The 18,315-nt window shown below is 44.8% G+C and overlaps 1 protein-coding gene across 1 annotated transcript in view; it reads left to right on the forward strand.

Annotated features, from left to right (window-relative positions):
- The first annotated feature begins 308 nt into the window (after positions 1–308).
- The window catches only part of LOC128935828 (ubiquinol-cytochrome-c reductase complex assembly factor 1), a 47,569-nt gene continuing 29,562 nt past the window's right edge, over positions 309–18,315 (forward strand). The window contains exons 1-5 of the mRNA XM_054274384.1: positions 309–360; positions 4,413–4,517; positions 5,846–5,950; positions 10,680–10,787; positions 13,076–13,148. Of these exons, the coding sequence (XP_054130359.1) occupies positions 337–360; positions 4,413–4,517; positions 5,846–5,950; positions 10,680–10,787; positions 13,076–13,148 (415 nt within the window). The 5' untranslated portion in view covers positions 309–336. The remainder of the gene's footprint in view (positions 361–4,412; positions 4,518–5,845; positions 5,951–10,679; positions 10,788–13,075; positions 13,149–18,315) is intronic.

The raw sequence follows: 18,315 nt of genomic DNA on the forward strand, positions 1-18,315 counted from the left end.
CCTTCCGCTCATTTGAGCCTCCCACTGTGGAGGGGCTTAAGTTCCAGCAGCGAGTATGTCTGACCTTTGGCAGTGTGACTGCCAGGGCGTTTCACAATGGAAATCTTCCTTAACGTTTACCTCCCATGGGTAGCTTACGACCTGCGCTTTAAATACCAGGGAAAGGTGCTCTCCCTCCCATAGAAACACTACATAATCACTCTCTCAAGCGTGCCATTATCGGTTTGTTTCACGGCGGGGAAGGCTCCCGATCGCTGCCAGCCCGCCTCACGCCGCCGCCCGGCGCTTCCCGCGGAAGGGGCCGGGCCGCGCCGGCGGAAACGGCACTGGGGACTCATGGCGGCGCTGGCGCGGGCCCTGGTGAGCGAAGGGAGGAGGGAGGGGAGGAAGGAGGGGACAGAGCTCTGGTGCTGAGGGGGCGAGCGGCGTGTGGAGCCGGGGATGTCCCCGCGCCGCCCCTGTGGCGGCCTCCCCCCGCAGCTCGAGGGGCGTCAGCGGGGGCTGCTCCTGCTTCCCGCCCTGTGGCCTCGCGCCCGATGTCTGGAGAAGCAGCGGGGAGAGCTTTTCCTTTGGAGTTTGTGTTTGCTGAAGGGCTAGTGAGGGGCTGGAGTGTGTTTAGGGAAGGGAACGGAACTGGGGAAGGGGCTGGAGCGCCAGGAGTGGCTGAGGGAGCTGGGCGAGCTCTGCCTGCAGAAAAGGAGGCTCAGAAGGCACCTGAGCCTGAGTTTGGGCACCTGCACAAACTCCCTGATAGGAGGGAACAGACAGGAGGAGTTCGGGAACAAGGATGAGAGGAAACAGCTTCAAATTGTGCCAGAGGAGGTTCAGCTGGGACATCAGGAGGAATTCCTTCACTGAAAGGGTGGTCAGGCATTGGAAGGGGCTGTCCAGGCAGGTGGTGGAGTCACCATCCCTGGAGGTGTTTAAGGGACTCTGTGCCATGGTCTAGTTGACATGATGGTGTTGCAGTCGTAGGTTGAACTCGGTGATCTCAGAAGTCTTTTCCAAGTTAATTGATCCTGTGTTTCTGTTGTGTAAGGGTTTGGGCTCCTTCTGGGAACTGGAGACACAAGCCCGCCCGTGGGCTCAGTGTGTGCCCTGAGGGGTGGGCATTGCCCTTATGGGACCTTCCCCTCTCACTCTGGAGCTGTTTGATAGCAAGGGTAAAGATTCCAGTTCTTGTGTTACTGCCCAGGCACTGGCACCACCACAGGACAGTGGTGGAGATACCATCCCTGGAAATGTTCAGACACCATGTGGATATGGCACTTGGTGACATGGTTTAGTAATGGTTGGTCTTGATCACCTTAGAGAACTTTTCTAGCCCTAGTGGTTCTGTGATTCAGATTGGAAGTGTATGGGTTCCTGTGAAAGTGTGGGTTTCCACTGCCTCCACTCCTTTCTTCTTTCCCATTCATTTGTGTGCATTTTTTTCTTTCTATTAGCCTTTAAAGCATCTGTGGCAGAGTTCCTCTCTTTAGCATATTGTCTAGAACACGGAATTTTGTACCTGGATATGATCTTACGTCACCACACAGGGTGGCCAGCACTGCTAGGTGGGGACAGATGTCCCAGGAACGGCAAAGGCCTTTAGTATAGGGGCAATATCCTCTTATGAAATCAGTCTCCCAGGTACTCTGAGCCGATGGCTCAGGGTGTGGTTTCCCCAGTCGTGCTGAGCCCTGCCCTTTCCAAGCTCAGGATGAGAGCAGCCACACACAAACCTGCCGAGAGCAGCTCAAATGCAGCGACCTTGACTTCCTGCTTTTTCCTCCCGCCCCTGCCCTTTCTCTGTGCTTTGTCCTTGCTCTGTTCCTTGCCTTTTTCTTGGCCCCATGATACAAGTGCTGGAGCAGCAGAACAGTGACAACAGGTTGTGCAGTTTGAAAGGGTTAGAGGCAATGGTCAGCCAGGGGGGAGCCAGGCAGGAAGGGAGCAGGGAGGGCAGTAGGGGTGCAGTGAGGCACCAGGAGGGCTCAGCTGTCTGTGGAGCCTCACCCCCGGGGCAGGGATTGCAATGAAAGCTGCTTCTGAAGGGGAAGAATTTGCCTCCTGGGCTTACCTGTCCCTGGGCAGCTCCTCAGCCAGCTGCTGCTGGCATTCCTGTGGCAAAGCAAGCTGATTTGGTTTTTCAGCCAGACCAGAAAGGTTTCTCTTTGGAGAGGAGATGATGTAGTTATCTGCCATTTTTGTGATCTGAAGTATGCTCAGCTTCAGCTCAAGAGCTGCTCATCCCTGGCATTTCTCAGCACATGTTTCTGCATTAGAATTCTGTGGTTTCCTAATTGTATGAAAACGAGTCTTAAAACTTTCTGTCTTTCTTCCTTTTACTGGAAATAAGGAAAATTTGGTTTTTGTCTGACTTTGAGCTCCTGCTGTATGATACAGCCCTGACATTTCAGCTCTGCTCCTTAATACTGGCATTATGATAAATCTGGCTTTTGCCCAAGATACCTTGATAAATAGCTTGCCTGCTACCTTAGACTTTCCAAAAGTTTGCCAAGAGGATTTAGAAGACTAGTGATATTCTTTCATCTCTGTCTTGACAAGGCAGCTGTCTGCAGACCATTCCTGAGTAATCCTGTTCAGGTTAGGCTTGGTACATTTTCTTTCAGCCCAGGGGGGAAGCAAAAGAAGCACTTGCAGTTTGAAAGGAAGGCTGTGTTCTGCAGAGTGATGCTGGCTTAGAGAAAATTCCTTAGCTCCTCATATTCCCTGCTATGTCCTGGTGTCTGTTTTCTTTATTACTGGATTGTTTATCACATCTCAGCTTTTTAGTGTGCTTATGCTTTTTTTTTTTTTTTTTTTTGTTTGTTTTCATATGTCTCTGTCCAGTTTTGTTGCATTTGTGCTTTTCAGCAGTTCCAAACCTCAGTATGTTCAAGCTCTAAGCCATAACCTGGGCATGTTAGTGAGAGAAAGCCTCAAAAAAACTGTGTCAGATCCTTGGATCTTGTAGTAATTGTTCGCAAAAAAAACCAACCAAACTTCTTTTTCAATTAAGTGTTTATTAAACTGTTTGGGTCAGAACACTAGGTTGTCTCAAGAAGTATTTTGTGGGACTCAGCTGAAATGGTTTTTCGGATAGAAATGTGTCATTTTCATCATTTCACTTGCTGATGGTGATGTTAGGTGCAAAGATCAGAAGCCTGAGTAGATCAGAAGGTGGAGTAGCAGTGGACACTCACCATGTTTGGCATGGGACAGCATCTCTCCCTGGGCGGTGTTTAAAACCCCAAATCTGTTCCCTTGATGGATTCAAGGTGCAGCTCTGGAGTTGAGGGACAGCGGTGGCAGTGCAGGGCACAGGAGGGGGACAGGAACTCGGGGTGCTTTGTGTTGGTTCCTCTGGTCTCTGGGCAGATCTGCTGCTCTCGTGGTTGTCCTTTCGCTGAGCACCCCCGGGACAGCCTGACTGCCCACCCCTCCAGATGTTAATACAGATTGATAAGATTTCCCTGAAGTCTTCTCTGCTCATACATTGCATACTTCAGTCTCTTAATCATCTTTGTGGCCAACCAAAAATGAAGCTATTTTTATTGGAAAATGGCATCTCCATACATTATTTCCAATGTTGATGTAGTGTATGTATGAAGGAGGCAAATATTGTACTAACTTAAATGTTGCAGAAGGTGAAAGGTGCAAAGAAGGTGCAGGAATAAAAAGCTCCCCCTCTTCTTTGTATTGCTGACATTTTCAGGACAGAAAATAATGATCTTCACTAAAATTTATGGGGACAATATACTTTTGGAATATGAAAATTCTTAGCTGTGCCTGAGTAAAGTAAGAGAAAGATGCATAAAAGCTGAGTTGGATGAGGGCTTTTTAGAGCTTACTCAGTCAATTGAAGAATGCTTCTTAAGCATTTGAATTTATTGTATAGACAGAGTAATTGTGGTGTGGTTTTATGATGTAGACAGCCCACCATTTCCTTCCATTCATCTGTTTCTGCCATCAGACTCGGGTTGGATACTTGTACTGGAAGGCAAAATATTTTCATAATCAAAATTTATACTCTTGTCAAGCACAAGTTGGGAGTTGAATCTGAGGATTGTTAGAATCATGGAATATCCTGAGCTGGAAGGCACCCACAAGGATCAGTGAGTCCCATGCCCAGCCCTGCACAGACACCCCAATAATCCCCCCTGTGCCTGGCAGAGCTGTCCCAACACTCCTGGAGCTCTGGCAGCCTCGGGGCTGTGCCCATTCATTCCCTGGGGATCCTGGGCAGTGCCAGCCCCCTCTGGGGAAGAGCCTTTCCCTGACACCCAACCTAAACCCCCCTGCCCTCCTTACACAGCTCCATGTTGTTTTTGTCATATGAATTAATAAAACCTGTGAGAGCAGAGGGGCAGTTACACTATTTCTGCACATCTGTGTCCTTTCCCTCATTGCTCCTCTCCTCGTTGCAGAGCTGCCAGGCTGGAGTGACCCAGTGGACAGCAGGGTGCTGTGGGTTGCTGCAGAGCCCTGCAGTCCCAGGCCCCTGGAGGTGGATGCTCTGCAGTGCTTTCCAGGTAAGACATCACTGCATGTTAAAGTGTCTTAAAAATGGAATGTTCTGAAATTACCAAGAAAAAGTAAGAGTTTTTCAATAAAGAGGCTTCCAAAAGTGATGTCTTCACTGTGTATTGTGGAAATTCCAAGGCAACTCTAGAGCTCTCTGCTGCTGCAAGAGTGAGTTCCCACTCTTGTTACATGTCCAGGTGTGTCTTTTAATAGATCCAGATGATCTGTCATGAGAAGATTAAATGCAGAAGTCCAAATGGAGATGTTACGTTTCCAAACGAGCTATTACAAGCCAGTCATATTTGCATGCTGCTTCCAGCATTTTATTTTAGAGAACACTTTATTTTATAGGGCATCTCCACTGTGCAGTGACCTTGGACTTCCCAATACTGATGGATGCTTACCTTGCACAGCACATTTAGTGTTGTTGCAGTGGAAGCTTTGCAGTTTGGCTCACTGTTGTGGGACACCAGCATAGTGCCAGAGTGTGTCTGTCCAGAGTAAATCAACTAGAGCATCAAGTAATAGCAGCTAATGATAAAGGGGTGAAAAATATGTAGAAAATGGGAATAGACATAGAATGCTAACCCTACTATTAAAGCACCAGTTTGCACCAGTAGCACTTGATATTGGGACTAGAGGTGGAAATGAGCAGTTGTGAAATTATTAATGAAGTTGGGCTTACTCTACATTCAGTACACATCTGGGGATGACTGCTCTGAACAGCATATTTACTCTGTCTGAATTAATTGATAAATAAGGTACTGCTGAGCTGGATGTGCTGGGAGACTGAGAATATTCTGTTCAGTGTGCAGCTTCTTTCCTGGAGAGCTCACTTGCTCCTGCTTGAGAATTTTCTTTGTTGTGCTCTAGATCTGGGATTGAAGTCATAGGGGCTGTAGTGGTAGCATTTACACTGCAATTTGTGTTTTCTCAAGTCTTGGCCACAAAAACAATTGAACAGGCTATAAAGGTGTAGATAAAAATAGCTGTTTGTCTGCTGAGTCAGAGAAAACAACTGTTCTTTATTAAGAGACAAACCCCATAATTAGAAATGGTGCGAGAGCCAAAGCAGAGAGGCTGTGGCTTTTGAGTACAGTGTTCTACCAGTCCATTCCATCAGTGCATTTATGGAACACTGGAAAATGTGGTCTGGAGCATTAAGGATAGACAACCATTTTGTTTGTAACAGTTGCTGTAATAAATTTGTGCTATTTGTGATGCAGAGTTTTTCAGGATTAGCCAGAATTAATTGACTTGGAAGAAAACTACAGGTGGTTGATGCAAAATCAGTGGTCTCTTAATTCTTTTTCTTTTCTTTTTTCATTTCTACTAGAGACACAAGGCTGGCACCTTCCAACTCTCCAAATTCTGTGGTGGATTGATTCAAGCCAATGGAGCCATCAGACAGCAAAGCAGATCCTTTTACAATACGAGTAAGGTGAGAAGAGTTGGGAAGTTTTATTGTTGGAGGACACATGGGCTGGGGATTCTACAGAGACAAGAGGCAAAACACTTCTAAGAACACATAGGAGAGGATTCAGCCTTTCTCTAAGATGTTTTAGTGTAATGTGCACAGTGGGTCTGGTGATTGGAGAAGGAATTCTGTTCCTTTCCAGAAAAGGAGGGGCTGGCATAGGAAGATGCAGTTACAGTTGGGTGATCAGGGTGAAGGTTCATTGACAAGGCTGAGGGCTTCCTTCCAGTCAGGGAAGAAATTAAGTCAAGGTGTTGGGGGCAAATGTTCCTTCTACACATATTAGAAGTGACAAAATGTTTCCTTATTCTTTGGTTTGGGAATAATGTGTGGTGACAGTTTTGCTGTCTTCTAAACACTAAAAATTGTCATGCAGTCTATTAGTAACAGCTAATTATTGTGTAACAATTTACTGTTCATTTGTACTGTTTTGTTAATCTGTGGTCTATGTGTCTTGTTCATGCATTGTCTTTTGTCTTGGAGTAGAAGTTTTCTGAGGCATGAATCAACTCCATAATATCAGTTCACCCCTTAAACTAAGGGTGTTAGCATCTCTCAACTAATAAATATCCTGATATCTTGTTAATCCCGTGTGAAGAATATGGCAAAATGGAACACATGCATGAGAAGTGAGACGACAGAAGGAAAAAGAGTTAGGGACTGATGGGTAAAACTTCAATGTAAACAATAATCCCAGTTTGCTGTCTAGCTAATAGTGCATTTTGCTGGTGTGGAGTTAGAGGTACATACTAAGAAGGATTTTAAATTGGTTATTTTGACATGGATAGAAAAAATGAAGTAAAACCAGAAGTGTGCAAGGGAAGAGCCCCTGCCTGGTCTTTGCATTTAGTTCTCACCTAGGGGTTTTTCCTTCTTATAGTCAATTTTTCAGTATTTTTCAGCTATTAAGATAAACCAAACATTTTGCAGACAGAGTTTGAAGCATATACAAAGGGATTGGGCAATTTATCATGGCCAGAGCTGAAGTTGTTATCCAGACTCCCAAGGATGGTGCTTGCCCCTAATCCCCATCCTGCCTGCACTGCTCTGAGCCCTGCACAGGCAGCACTTACAGAGCAGGCCTGGGAGAGCAGTGGGTAACAGGACAGTACCTCAAACAAACCAGGAGTGCCATGAAAATCTTCAAGGCAGGACTCAAGATTTGTTTTGGTGTATTGGAAAGGTCAAGGAGAGGGGTACAAGGGCTGAAAGATGGATGGGGAAACTTCCCAGTTAAAATAGCCATGGTGTAAGAAGCCAGGCAGGATTTATGACCAGAGAGGAAGCAGTTTACAACACTGTAGGTTTGAGGTGGGTTTTTGGACTGCAACTTCATTATTTTGAATAGAGAAATACTTACTCATCTTTGAAATGTGAACTTGACTATGCAGTCCTGGTGGGAAAGTGGTTTGGAATTAATAGTGAGCTCCAGATGTTTCAGTTTATGTTTGGTGTCAAAATTAAAATGATTGTTTGCTTTAAGCACTGCCTTTCAGGTATTGAGCAGGAAAGGCAGCCTGAGGTAGGCTTGTGTCCCTTGCAGTGTCTTCATGAGCTTGTTTGGAGTGAGGTATAAAATACATTTTTAAAGTTTTCTCTTTCTCTCTGTTGTGGTTTTAGCCCAGGTGGCAACTAAGCACCACACAGTTTCCCCCCCCTCACCCCAGTGTTTCCTAGATCTGATTTTACAGACACTTATAGGATTGTTTAATTGCATTTGGCTGCAGTCCTGGCATTGACAGGATGACCTTCAGGCCTCTGTCCATAGATTGAACCAAGCACACTGTGCTTATATCCCTTCACCATCTCTTGAGCTAGTCCAGGCTGCCTTGCAGAAGAAAGAAGCAAGAAACATGGCATTTCCTAGAGAAACCTGCTTGTTGGTTAGCCTTTGTTTTAGTGATGAGCTAACAACAGACAAATTGAGATAATTTTGGTTTTTAACTTTCTCTGCATAACAAAAAACCTGTACAGAGGGAGACTTCATGTGCATTTATAGATAAGAGGCATGTAGTGAAGTACTGCCTGGGTTCATTAGAGGTTAAGTGTGATTTGAATTCCTGTGGAGGAGATGAATGTTGATTTGGTGAGCATGGCAGTGGTTATTGGACACAAGCTCTGCCTTCAGCAATTCCTACCATTGCCTGGCTGGAGGGGAATTTTAGAGTTAGGATGGAAGGTTAGGAGCCATTTGTAGAGTAGCAGGGAGTATTGCACTGCATAATCCTGAAGAGGAGTTTGAAATAAAAGCTGGTTTAAATACCAGTACATGTCAGGGAATCACTGGGTCCATCACGTGTGGCAGAGGATGGGATGTGTCTCTGCAGACATTGGGCACCTGGTGAGCAGGGTTAATGGCCAGCATTCAGAGGAGCTGAGTATCACAGGAGCTCCTGGGCAGTGTTACACTGCTGGGAGGTTGACAGATATTAAAATGGTGCTGGGTGTGTTTCTCCCCATTTACCTGAACGCTGGGCATGGCAGGATTCAAGGCACTGGCAGCCATCCATGGACAGTGCATGAGTGTAGGGTATTTTATCTCAAGTGCTCAGGTTTGTGTGTGGGATGGATTCTGTCTGAGACCTATAATTTTGTAACCTTTACAGTTATTTTTTAATTAATTATAGCAATCTGTGCAGAGTATGAATCTGTATTTTAATCTGTATGTATTTACTTACCATTCGTGCCATTTCAAACACCACTGTATTAGTGCTAGGAAGTCTATAGAGAATGATCAGAAAGGGAAAAAGCTTTCAATATGAGAATAGCCTGTTTCAGCCTCTTTCAGCCTGTTTCAGGACCCTTCTAAACTAAGGAATGCATGTATGATACTGGCCTATAAAAGTAATAAAAGTTACTGAAAAGCGGGATAGGAAACCGTTGTTTGCAGGTTCTTATGGGGAAATTGGGAGCATCCAAGGATCATGGAATACTTCAGGTTGGAAGGGAGTTTTAAAGGTCATCTAGTCCAAATTACAAGGTTGGATTTTAAAAAGGCACAAGGGATTTTTTTTTTTAACATGATATAACTGTGAAACCAAACATACCACGACTTTGTGTTACTGAGGTTAAATAGTTTCAAATGCCACTGGGATACTGAAGGTGCAGCCAGTTGGAGCTGACAAAAAAAAATTAATAGATACATTTTCTTGTGCAGGAATGTCTGTCAGAAGCTGGGCAGGTACATCCCAGAGGGCTGGGGAGGTGTGTGCTGTATTTCTCTGCTTTTGTGTCATCCCCAAGCGTCTGCTCCTGGTCCTTGCTGGAGCTGGCATCCTGCTCTCATTACTCTCACAGGTTATAATGGCTCTCAGCTGTATTTCCTCAAATCATACCTAGGAGGTTCATGTGCAATAGATAGGTTAAAAGTAATTTGTTGATAGCAAAAAGTCTGTACTGCATACTTAATTCATGGAAATGATTTGCTGGAGTACCAGTGGTGATTACAGCTGGCTGATGGTGCTGCTGGGGCAGAATGCCATAAAGTTTTCTTACCAGTTGTGCTGCTTTGGGCTGGGGGAGAGTAAATTTTCTTCCTGGTAGCTGGTGTGGGCTGTGGTTTGGATTTTTGCAGGACACAGCCCTGATTTCCCAGGCATGTTTGAGTTACTGAGCAGGGCTGACACAGGGCTGAGGCCTTTCCTGCTCCTCTCCCCACCAGTGGAGCAGCTGGGGGTGCACAAGGAATTGCAGGGACACAGTGGGGACACAGTGGGGACAGCTGATCCCAGCTGGCCCCAGGGACAGCCCAGACCATCCAGCATCATTCTCACATCTAAAGCTTGGGGAGAAGGAGGAAGGGGAGGACCTTGGTGTGATGTTACTCTGATGGAGCCCAGCTGCCCTGGGGATGGCTTAGCACCTGCCTGCCCTGGGGAGGTGGGGATGAATTCCTCCTTTGGCTTTGCTTGTGTCTCTAGCTTTTGTTTTACTGCCCTTATCTCAACCCTTCAATTTTCTCACTTTTACCCTCCCAATTCTCTCCCTTATTCCCACCTGTCCACTGGGCTAAAGCCACAGCACCAGCTCAGAGGTGTTTAAGGTGTGTAGTGAGTGTGGAAGAGAACATTTATCTTCATGTTTGCAGACACTGCAAATCATTGCTGACTGAGTACTTTGCTGATCTGGATTTTCTGCAAGTACTCTGTAGATCAACTGTAAAGGAAATAAGAGTCTGGGGGAGCTCTTTGGTAAGAATGGTGTGTTCATGTATCTTCATTGGTTTTAAAACAGAGCTGATTGCTTTGTGTAATGCATAATTACTGTAGAATGCCTGTGAGAGGAAGAGAGGGAATGTGAAAGGTTAGCTTTATTTACTCTGCTTCTGTGATTTGTTTGCTCATTTTATCTGCAAAAGACTTAAGCCCAAGTAAAGACACCTAGAATGAATATGGGAGTCTAGGATAGGAGCCATATTTTGGAAAGCAGGTTTCTGTAAATATTTGAATGTGAGCTTTCAATGGGATGTTGTTATCACAATGGTTATGCAATGTTTGTATTCATAAACAGAGGAATGGCACATATGAAAACCAGTGAAATATTTTCAGGGGAGACCTAAACATGTTTTGTTTTGTTGAACAAAGAAAACAGGCAGTAAAGCCCTAAAATTATCTGTTAAATTGGTAACTTTGCTATCTAAAATGTGTCAGATTTAAGTGCTGAGACTGAAGTATGTGCTATTTCAATTTTACAGCATCTTTCTGCAAAAGATTCCTTGCTGTCATCTGAAGAAAAAGTGGGTGCTTTTACAAGGATAATGGAAGCCTTTGGGTTCACAGGACCACTCAAGTACAGCAGATGGGTAAAGCAGTAATTTAATAATTCTTTTGTTTGTTTCATAATTCTATAAAGCAGACCAAAAACACTCCACATTATTTTCTTATGATAGGAGCAGTACTTAATAGATAAGTTTTAATGTAAATTTCTCTTTTCTGGTGTAAGGAATTAATAATCCAGATCTTGAACCTCCATTATGTATTGCCATCATTGACATATGCAACAGCGCTGTATTGGGTAGAGTCTAAATCCTTCCTGAATGTCTTCAGATATCTGATTTTCACTTCATTTGTGCACCAGAGAGTCAGAGCCTTACCAGGAGGGTCTGCTGAGCAGGCAGTGCTGAGATATGGTGTGGTTGCTGCTCAAATCACTGTTCAGTGGTAGCTGACTGGGGCAGAGTCACAAACAGGTCCTGCTCTTTCTCCTTTTCTTTTTAAATAGCCCTTTCATAAAACAGTTGTTAACATTGACTAAGTGAGAGCAGCTCTGTGAGAGATGCTTTTGGTTCCTTATGTGGAAGAAAAAAAGATGAAATTCATAATTTCTTTTCTCTGAACTAAGGAATAGTACAAAAGAATGAGAGGAGAAGGCAGCTTGAAAGAAGGACTGAGCTCAATTGTGTTGAAATGAAAACCAGTTATTTGAATAAAAAGATTAAAAATAATGGAAGTTTTAAGGTGCTTTGAATAGCTGCAAGGCAGAGTGCACCTCTTCAGAGACTGATCTGAAACTGTTGCTGATTGCATGCTGCTCCTCAGAAAGTGTAAAGCAAAGATAAATGACTTGCAACAGGCTTAGTTATTTTGGTTAAAATCAGTTGCTTTAATCAGGTGATGCTAAACCTCTTGAGAGTATAGTTTCTCTCCCATGTGCTTGTGTACATATTGTTGTAATAAAGATTCTTGTTAGCTCTAAGTGTTGATTTCAGAGTTCTCCTTAATTGCTGCTCTTTACTGCCTGCTTTTGGCTGGAGATCCTGGGTTGGGAGAGAGTTATTTTGTGGTTAGGACCCAAGAGACCTGAGTTCATTTTTGGCCTTGCCCGTGCTCTCTAGGAGATCTTTGGGAAGTTTCTTAATATTTCTCTTGCTTTTTTCTGTGTTACTCTCCCTTCCCCCATGCTTCTTCTACACCCTAAAACTTCCATGATTAAATTTCATCAGTTTCTCCTTTGTTACCTGCATTATTTAAGGGCTGGATTGTGGGGACTGTTTTTTACAATATGTTTTTAATGTCTAGTAATGCCTGCTCTGGGGCAGTGACTCTCACCAGGGAGATCTCTGCTCACAGACCAGGCAGTGTTTCCTTTAAAAGGGAAACCTTCAGAACTCCTGTAAGCAATGCAAATCATTTTACTTCGAGAAGTTTGGATGTATGTCTGATTTTTGACAGAAGCCTGAAATTACTGAATGAGAAAAATAATGAGCTCCTGTGTTTCCTCAGCAATCAGTTGCAACTTCTTTATTTTCCTCTTGGTCGGAGGAGACACAAATAATTACTTTGGTGATTCGAACTGCCTTTTAGCAGGTAGGGTGCTCATCCCTGAGCACTGAGATGATCACTGGTATATGTCACTAGAAAAAAAACAAAAAAAACCAGACCAGAGCAATCCAAACCCAATGCCATTTATTTTTAAGATTTTTGCTATTAGTTATTGTGCTCTTTGAAGCTTCAGCACACTTGTCTGTGTTCTGGATGATGCACTGGAGATGTTTTGGGTGCAGTAGCAGGCTGGGAACAAAATGAGATGCGCCAAAGCACGCAGGAATACCTCATGTTGTTCATTTGGGATTCCTTTCTCACTCTCATAATCAGTCCAATGTCACTTTTCTAGGAAAAAAAAGGCTATTTTTAGGACATATCTGGTATGTGACTTCTTTAATATTTAAAACCTAAATTACACAAAACACTCTTAGTGGTATGCATCACTTAAATTTATTGGAGGAAACCAGGAGTTGTGAATTGGGATCTTCAGAGACTCTGTAAGGAAAAACATTTAATTTATATTTTCTGTAATTATATCAAGTATTTTAACACACTAGATTTGGAAGGCTATTCAGGAGGACATTTAATATTTTTTTTTCCTTCAAGGCAAAATGAATTATACTCATGCCATTACTGGCAGATCTAACAGTTTAATGTGCTCCTGAAAATCTCAAGCGATGAGATTCTCAAAAGAAGTGTTTTCAGAAAATGGCACTGGGCCAAAGGGACAGTGTTCACCAGTGTTCCCAGTGTTCAGGGACAAAGCCAGCAGTGTTCCCCAGCCCGGTGATGAATGTTTCAAGTGCTGTCTGTTCCTTCTGTTCAGAAGCTGAAGGTGGCGGCGCTGCGCATGTACGCGTGCTGCGTGGAGAAAACCGACTTCGAGGAGTTCTTCAACAGTAAGTGCTGCCCTGAGGCTGTGTGTGCCTGCTGCCCTGGGAAGGGAACACACACTGGAGTCATGTCACTGGGTCTATTTGTCATGATAAATGCAACAACAGAGTCTTGTCAGACCTTAGCAGGGCATGGTCAGCTGGAAGGGAACTGTACTGCAGCGTTCCCCTGAGCTCTGGAGTGCCAGGGGTACCAGGGCAGACCCTGGAGTCTGGCATTGTTACATTTTCCCTGCTGCAGTGGGCAACAGGAACAGGAATGGGATGGGAAGAACTTGGAATAGCCTGAACTTCAAGGGATATTGCCATTTTTTATTACCAGGGTGGGATAAACAAAGAATCCAAATATCCCTTCCCTTTTTGTGGTCTCTGTGTCCTACCCTGTGCCATCCCCAGTACAACTGGGATGCAGGTAAGGGAATCACCCCCATCCACTAATGCACAACTTTTTAATGATACAAGGTCAGTTAGGTCACAGGGATCACCTGTCTCTGTCATGGCTGGAGGAGGTTTGGGTACAACTTAAGAGAATTTTTACATTTTTTACTGACCCTGACACCATTAAATCAGGACACATCTCTTGACTGGGTAGAGAGTATGACTAGAACAGTCTATATATATATATACACACACACACGTATATACATATACATATATATATATATATATATAACTAGAACATAGGTAGAACAAGTCCCTCCTATAAGTATATAGGCATATTAGTGGCTTGGATTGGGATGATTTTTTAATGTTGTACACAGTGGTTTTTAACTATCAGCTGAAAAATCTGTTGCAGCTTTGAATAGTTTCAAACCTGGCTGGTGAAGAGGGAAGATGTTCTTTGACAATTATGTAAGCTGCAATAGTATTTTTTGCTTAGGTGAATTATTTCTCGTGTCAGTGTGATTTAGCTGGTAGTAAAGCCATTAGCTGGGTCTGGCCTGGATTCCTGAGCTGCCAGATGCTTCCTTACAGCACAGGTTGGGGCTGCTGCCTCATGAGAGATCAGCTGAAGGAACACCTTCATCCAGTGCAGAGCATAGTGAGGGTGGTTTGTTACATGGTGTTGCTACTGCAAAATTTTCAAGTGTTTTTCAGAAGATTTTCCAAACCTCTGATGTGGTTTCAGTGGTTGTAGGAGTGAGAGAACTCTGTGAGCAGTAGGATTCATTTCTAGTGATCAAAACTTGGGAACCTCATTTTGCCTGTGCACACCCTCTCCCAGCTGAGTGCCCTCCCAGGCTTGCTCAGATAGGGTCTGCTCTGTTTGTGGTATTTACCTCTCAAACAAGGGCTTTGCTGTCTTTAACTGGTGTTTCACTATCCCTGTTTAATTGTACAAAGATCTATAAATGTTGCCCTAGCTTAAAATTTAAAGGAATTTCTAAACTTGTTTGTGGAAAAAATTCTGACACAGATTTTCAGGTTCAGTACAGAGTAAAATAGCTTCAATTGTGCTTTTGATGTTGTCTTATTGTTTTAAAAAGAAAGCATGTATTTAAAGAGTAGGATATGTTTGTATGGACTTGAGACAGTTGTTGCCTAAGGATCAAGGTGGTTTTCTGAGATTGATGGAGTGCATGATGCACCTGTTGGTGGTATAGGATCACCTGTGCTGTGGGGGGTCAGTGCTTGTGGTTCCAAAGAAATCATTGTTTTCCTGCCACAACAGGTAAAAGAAGTTTCTTTTACTTCTGTCACATAGAAATTAAACTATTTTGGGGGATTAGCTCAAAAATTTAACAGGCTTGTGATCCATGTTAAAAAGTAGCTCCCCTAAAACAAGCAGTGTGGGATGGGTGGGAAGCTTTAAACAGGATTTTGCCATGGAGAAGCTTTAGGCTGTGGTTCCATGGGCAGCTGAGTTGAAGTAGCAGCCAAAGGGGAAAGTCTCACATCTCCCATCTTCCTGTGCCCTGTTCTGGACTGCACAGGTATGTCCTTGGTCAGAAGGAGTACTGACGCCCTGGTTTGTGTTGGTGAGCTAAAGTGGGACATGGAGGGGTCTGGTGGAGAGCAGCTGTGGCACCCAGCAGGTGCTAGGGAGTGCATAACTGAGAGGGGAACATAGCATGGAGCAGGATACCCAAATTTCACTTGAGTTTACCATGTCTGCATCAAACTGTGTCAGTTGGGAGCTGGTTTTGAAGATGGACATTGCTTAAGCCCATTGCTCACTGCTGAAGGAGCAGCCTGGGGGGCTGGTGGGAGGAGAGGCAGGTACCTGTGAGCTGTGCTGCAGCAGCAGAGCAGTGCCCCAGCCTGTGCTCTATGGGTGCTGCTCCCCACCCAGTGCCCACAGGAGCCCCAGGGCAGGGTGGTGCTATCTGAGCCATGTGCTCACCTGGGCTGTGGTTGTGCTCTGCTGCCCTTCTGGCTCCAGCAGGAGGGTGTTGATATCAGGTGAACTGCTCAGAGTCAGCTTTGCTCTCTGGAGAGCTTGTTAGCTCCTTCCTGGCCGTGTGTGAGCCCTGTTCACCTGCAGAGCTGACCTGGGAAACCTGCAGCCCTTCATGTGTGAAACCACTTGTGGGCTCCTTAACCTGAGTGAGCAGAACAGTTCTGCACAGAGCCCTTCTCAGTGTTTTCTGGGTGTGCTTTTGTGGTGTGGTTCTGTTGGGGCATAAGGAACAATTGCACTGGGACCTTCTGGAACTTGGATTGCTGTGGGGGGTTTGTAGGGTCGCTGTCTTACAGAGGTGACCATGTAAAGAGTGGGTGGTGTAGTGGAGGGCTAGGACAGTGTCCATTTCATGTCTTATGGGCTCTCTTCTATCTCACTGCATTCCTGCTGGTGCCCAGTGGAATTTCTGAGACTTTTTGTGGCACAGTATGAGAGCCCTGTGAGCTGTTTATCTCTGTATATGTCTTGGAACAGCAGTTCCCATAATACTGACTGTGGCTATGCAAGTCATGAGGCTGCTGTAGGATATAAAGAAGGTGTTTTAATTGAGACTCTTGAGTATAAAACTGCAGCTAATTTTATTATGCTTGCCATCCCTTTGTCTCTTGATACTGGATCACTCATGGACAAAACTTTGGAGCCCATATCCCAAATGTCTGCACTGTCCTGCTTATGGGGAAAGTGGAGCTATTTTAGGATGTCAGCTGTTTCTTGTTTAAAGGAGAAGACAGAAACAGCAGAGGGAATAGCAAAGTTGCTGGTGCCAGGTTTGGCACAGAGCTTGGGTAGTTCCCATGCAACAGAGGAGGCAGCCTGTGAGGAGAGAGTTTCATGCCTGACCTCAGACTTGAAAGGTCAAAAGAACTTTTAGCATCAGGCAGGTAATACTCAGAGCTGAACTGGAGTTTGGCTGATGAATATGGACTGTAGGGTTACCTTGAATTGAACTTGAACTATTAATGCTGTTAATTCTCTGGAGTCAGGCAGCTGCAGCAGTAGAGAGCTTGTCCCACCAAGTCAGGCTTTTGGATGGCTCCTAGTGGGGCTCAGTGCAGCTCAAAAAAGGCTGGAGGTTACAGGACTCTTAATTCTTGTGTCTCCCATAATAGGCACCGCTCAGTGCCTTCCAGGCTCTTGCTGCTTTTGCCACACTCAGGGGAGCACTGACACAGCACTCCTGTTCTTGTGCAGGATGTGTGGGTGTTATCCCATTGTGTCCTTCCTAAAGTTGTGGTAGTGGCAAAGATGATCCATCTTGAAAAAGTTCTTGCTTTTGCTTAAAGGAGCCACCCTTCCTTTAAATTTACCATGCAGACAGTCCAAATATAGAAGTTAAAAATGATTTATAAAAATAGAATTGCAACTCTTGGAAAATTAGAGAAAAAGTTCTTGCCTCCTGGGTACTGAATAGGTGTTTAAAAGCTTTCTGTGTTTCCAGGAGTGGAGGTGTGAGCTTTGCTTTCCACTGCAGAGTGATTTCTGTGGTGGGGACTGGTCCATGGGAGCTCCTACTGGAGAAACCTCTGTCTGAACTGAGTGTTTGCCTCTTGCCTGTGGAACCTTCCTTTACTGAGATGGTTTGGTTAATGCAGGCATTGTGTGCTGCTGCCCTAGTTAGAGATGCCTTGGCGTGGCTTTCGGTCAGAGTAGTCATTTCTAGGCACAGGAATTATTTCTAATAGGAATGAGAGAGCCAGAAGGGTAGAAGGGTGAGGGAGACCTGTGTTTAATCTCCAAACATGGACTGTTTGTGTCTTTGTACTGCCTTAGAGGTGATGTATGGGCAGTGGTGCTGCACCTTGGCACCTCCTAGGCCTGATGGAGTCATCTCTCTGGGGAGGGAGGAATAGTGGTGATCTGTTTGGTTCTTCTGACCAGAGCTGGCATGTGAAAAGAAAGAGGCTGTGAAAGCATTGCTTCATGATCTGGGTGAATCTCCTTTGTAATACTTGACAGCAAAGAAGCATAGGAGCCAGGAAGGAATCTATTTAGCACAGAAAAGATGAAAAGATGAGGTTGACTTCCCTAGGGCGTATCTGACTGTAGAGTCACTTTCTGAAGGCTCTCTGGCCTTCTTCCAGCTAGGTTTGAACAGCTCAGAAGGGAACACCAAGTGCTGGGTAGGCCAAGGTGGCTGCCTCAGATCCTTCTCATTAGGGACTTGCCTTAAAACCTTCTCCAGGAAACACATGCAGAAGTGTGCCTGGGGGGAAGGTTTGAGATTGTCAGGAACTAAAGGATTTGGCATGCACAGAACCCACAGGTTCATTTTTTTTCAAGCATGAGGAAGAGGAATATGGTTTTTGTGCCACGTGGCCTAAATCTCCAACCTCGCATCCTAGCAGCACATGAAAATCCATCCTGTGAACACACATATGGACAAACCATCTCTGGGAAAGCAGTGGCTGTGGGAGTAGAGCTGAATCTGGAAACAGATTTTCTGTGGTTGGTTGATGGGTTTAATCCCAGTGTAGCCTGGCTGGAGCACTCAGAGTGCTGTGGGCTGTGCAGCCATGGAGTGAATCCAGCCAGGGCAGTGGGAGCGGACTCAGGTAACACAGAACTCTGTGCCTGGCAGGAGACAGCAGCACATGGGAGGGAAGAGTGTAAGAATGGAGCAAAGCATCCATTGATTCCTCTGTGTTAGTCACTGCTGCTTTGAGACTCTCCAGGCTAGAAGCCACATGTTTGTCTCATTCTCCATTGTGGAATTCTCCCCCTCTGTAAAAGTTATCCAAGTGGGTTCTAAACACCTGAAATCTTTCAGAA

The sequence above is a fragment of the Melozone crissalis genome, unplaced genomic scaffold (assembly GCF_028551555.1).
Source record: "Melozone crissalis strain CALT ecotype California unplaced genomic scaffold, PUWL_Pcris_2 ptg000017l_1, whole genome shotgun sequence".
Taxonomy (NCBI): Eukaryota; Metazoa; Chordata; class Aves; order Passeriformes; family Passerellidae; genus Melozone; species Melozone crissalis.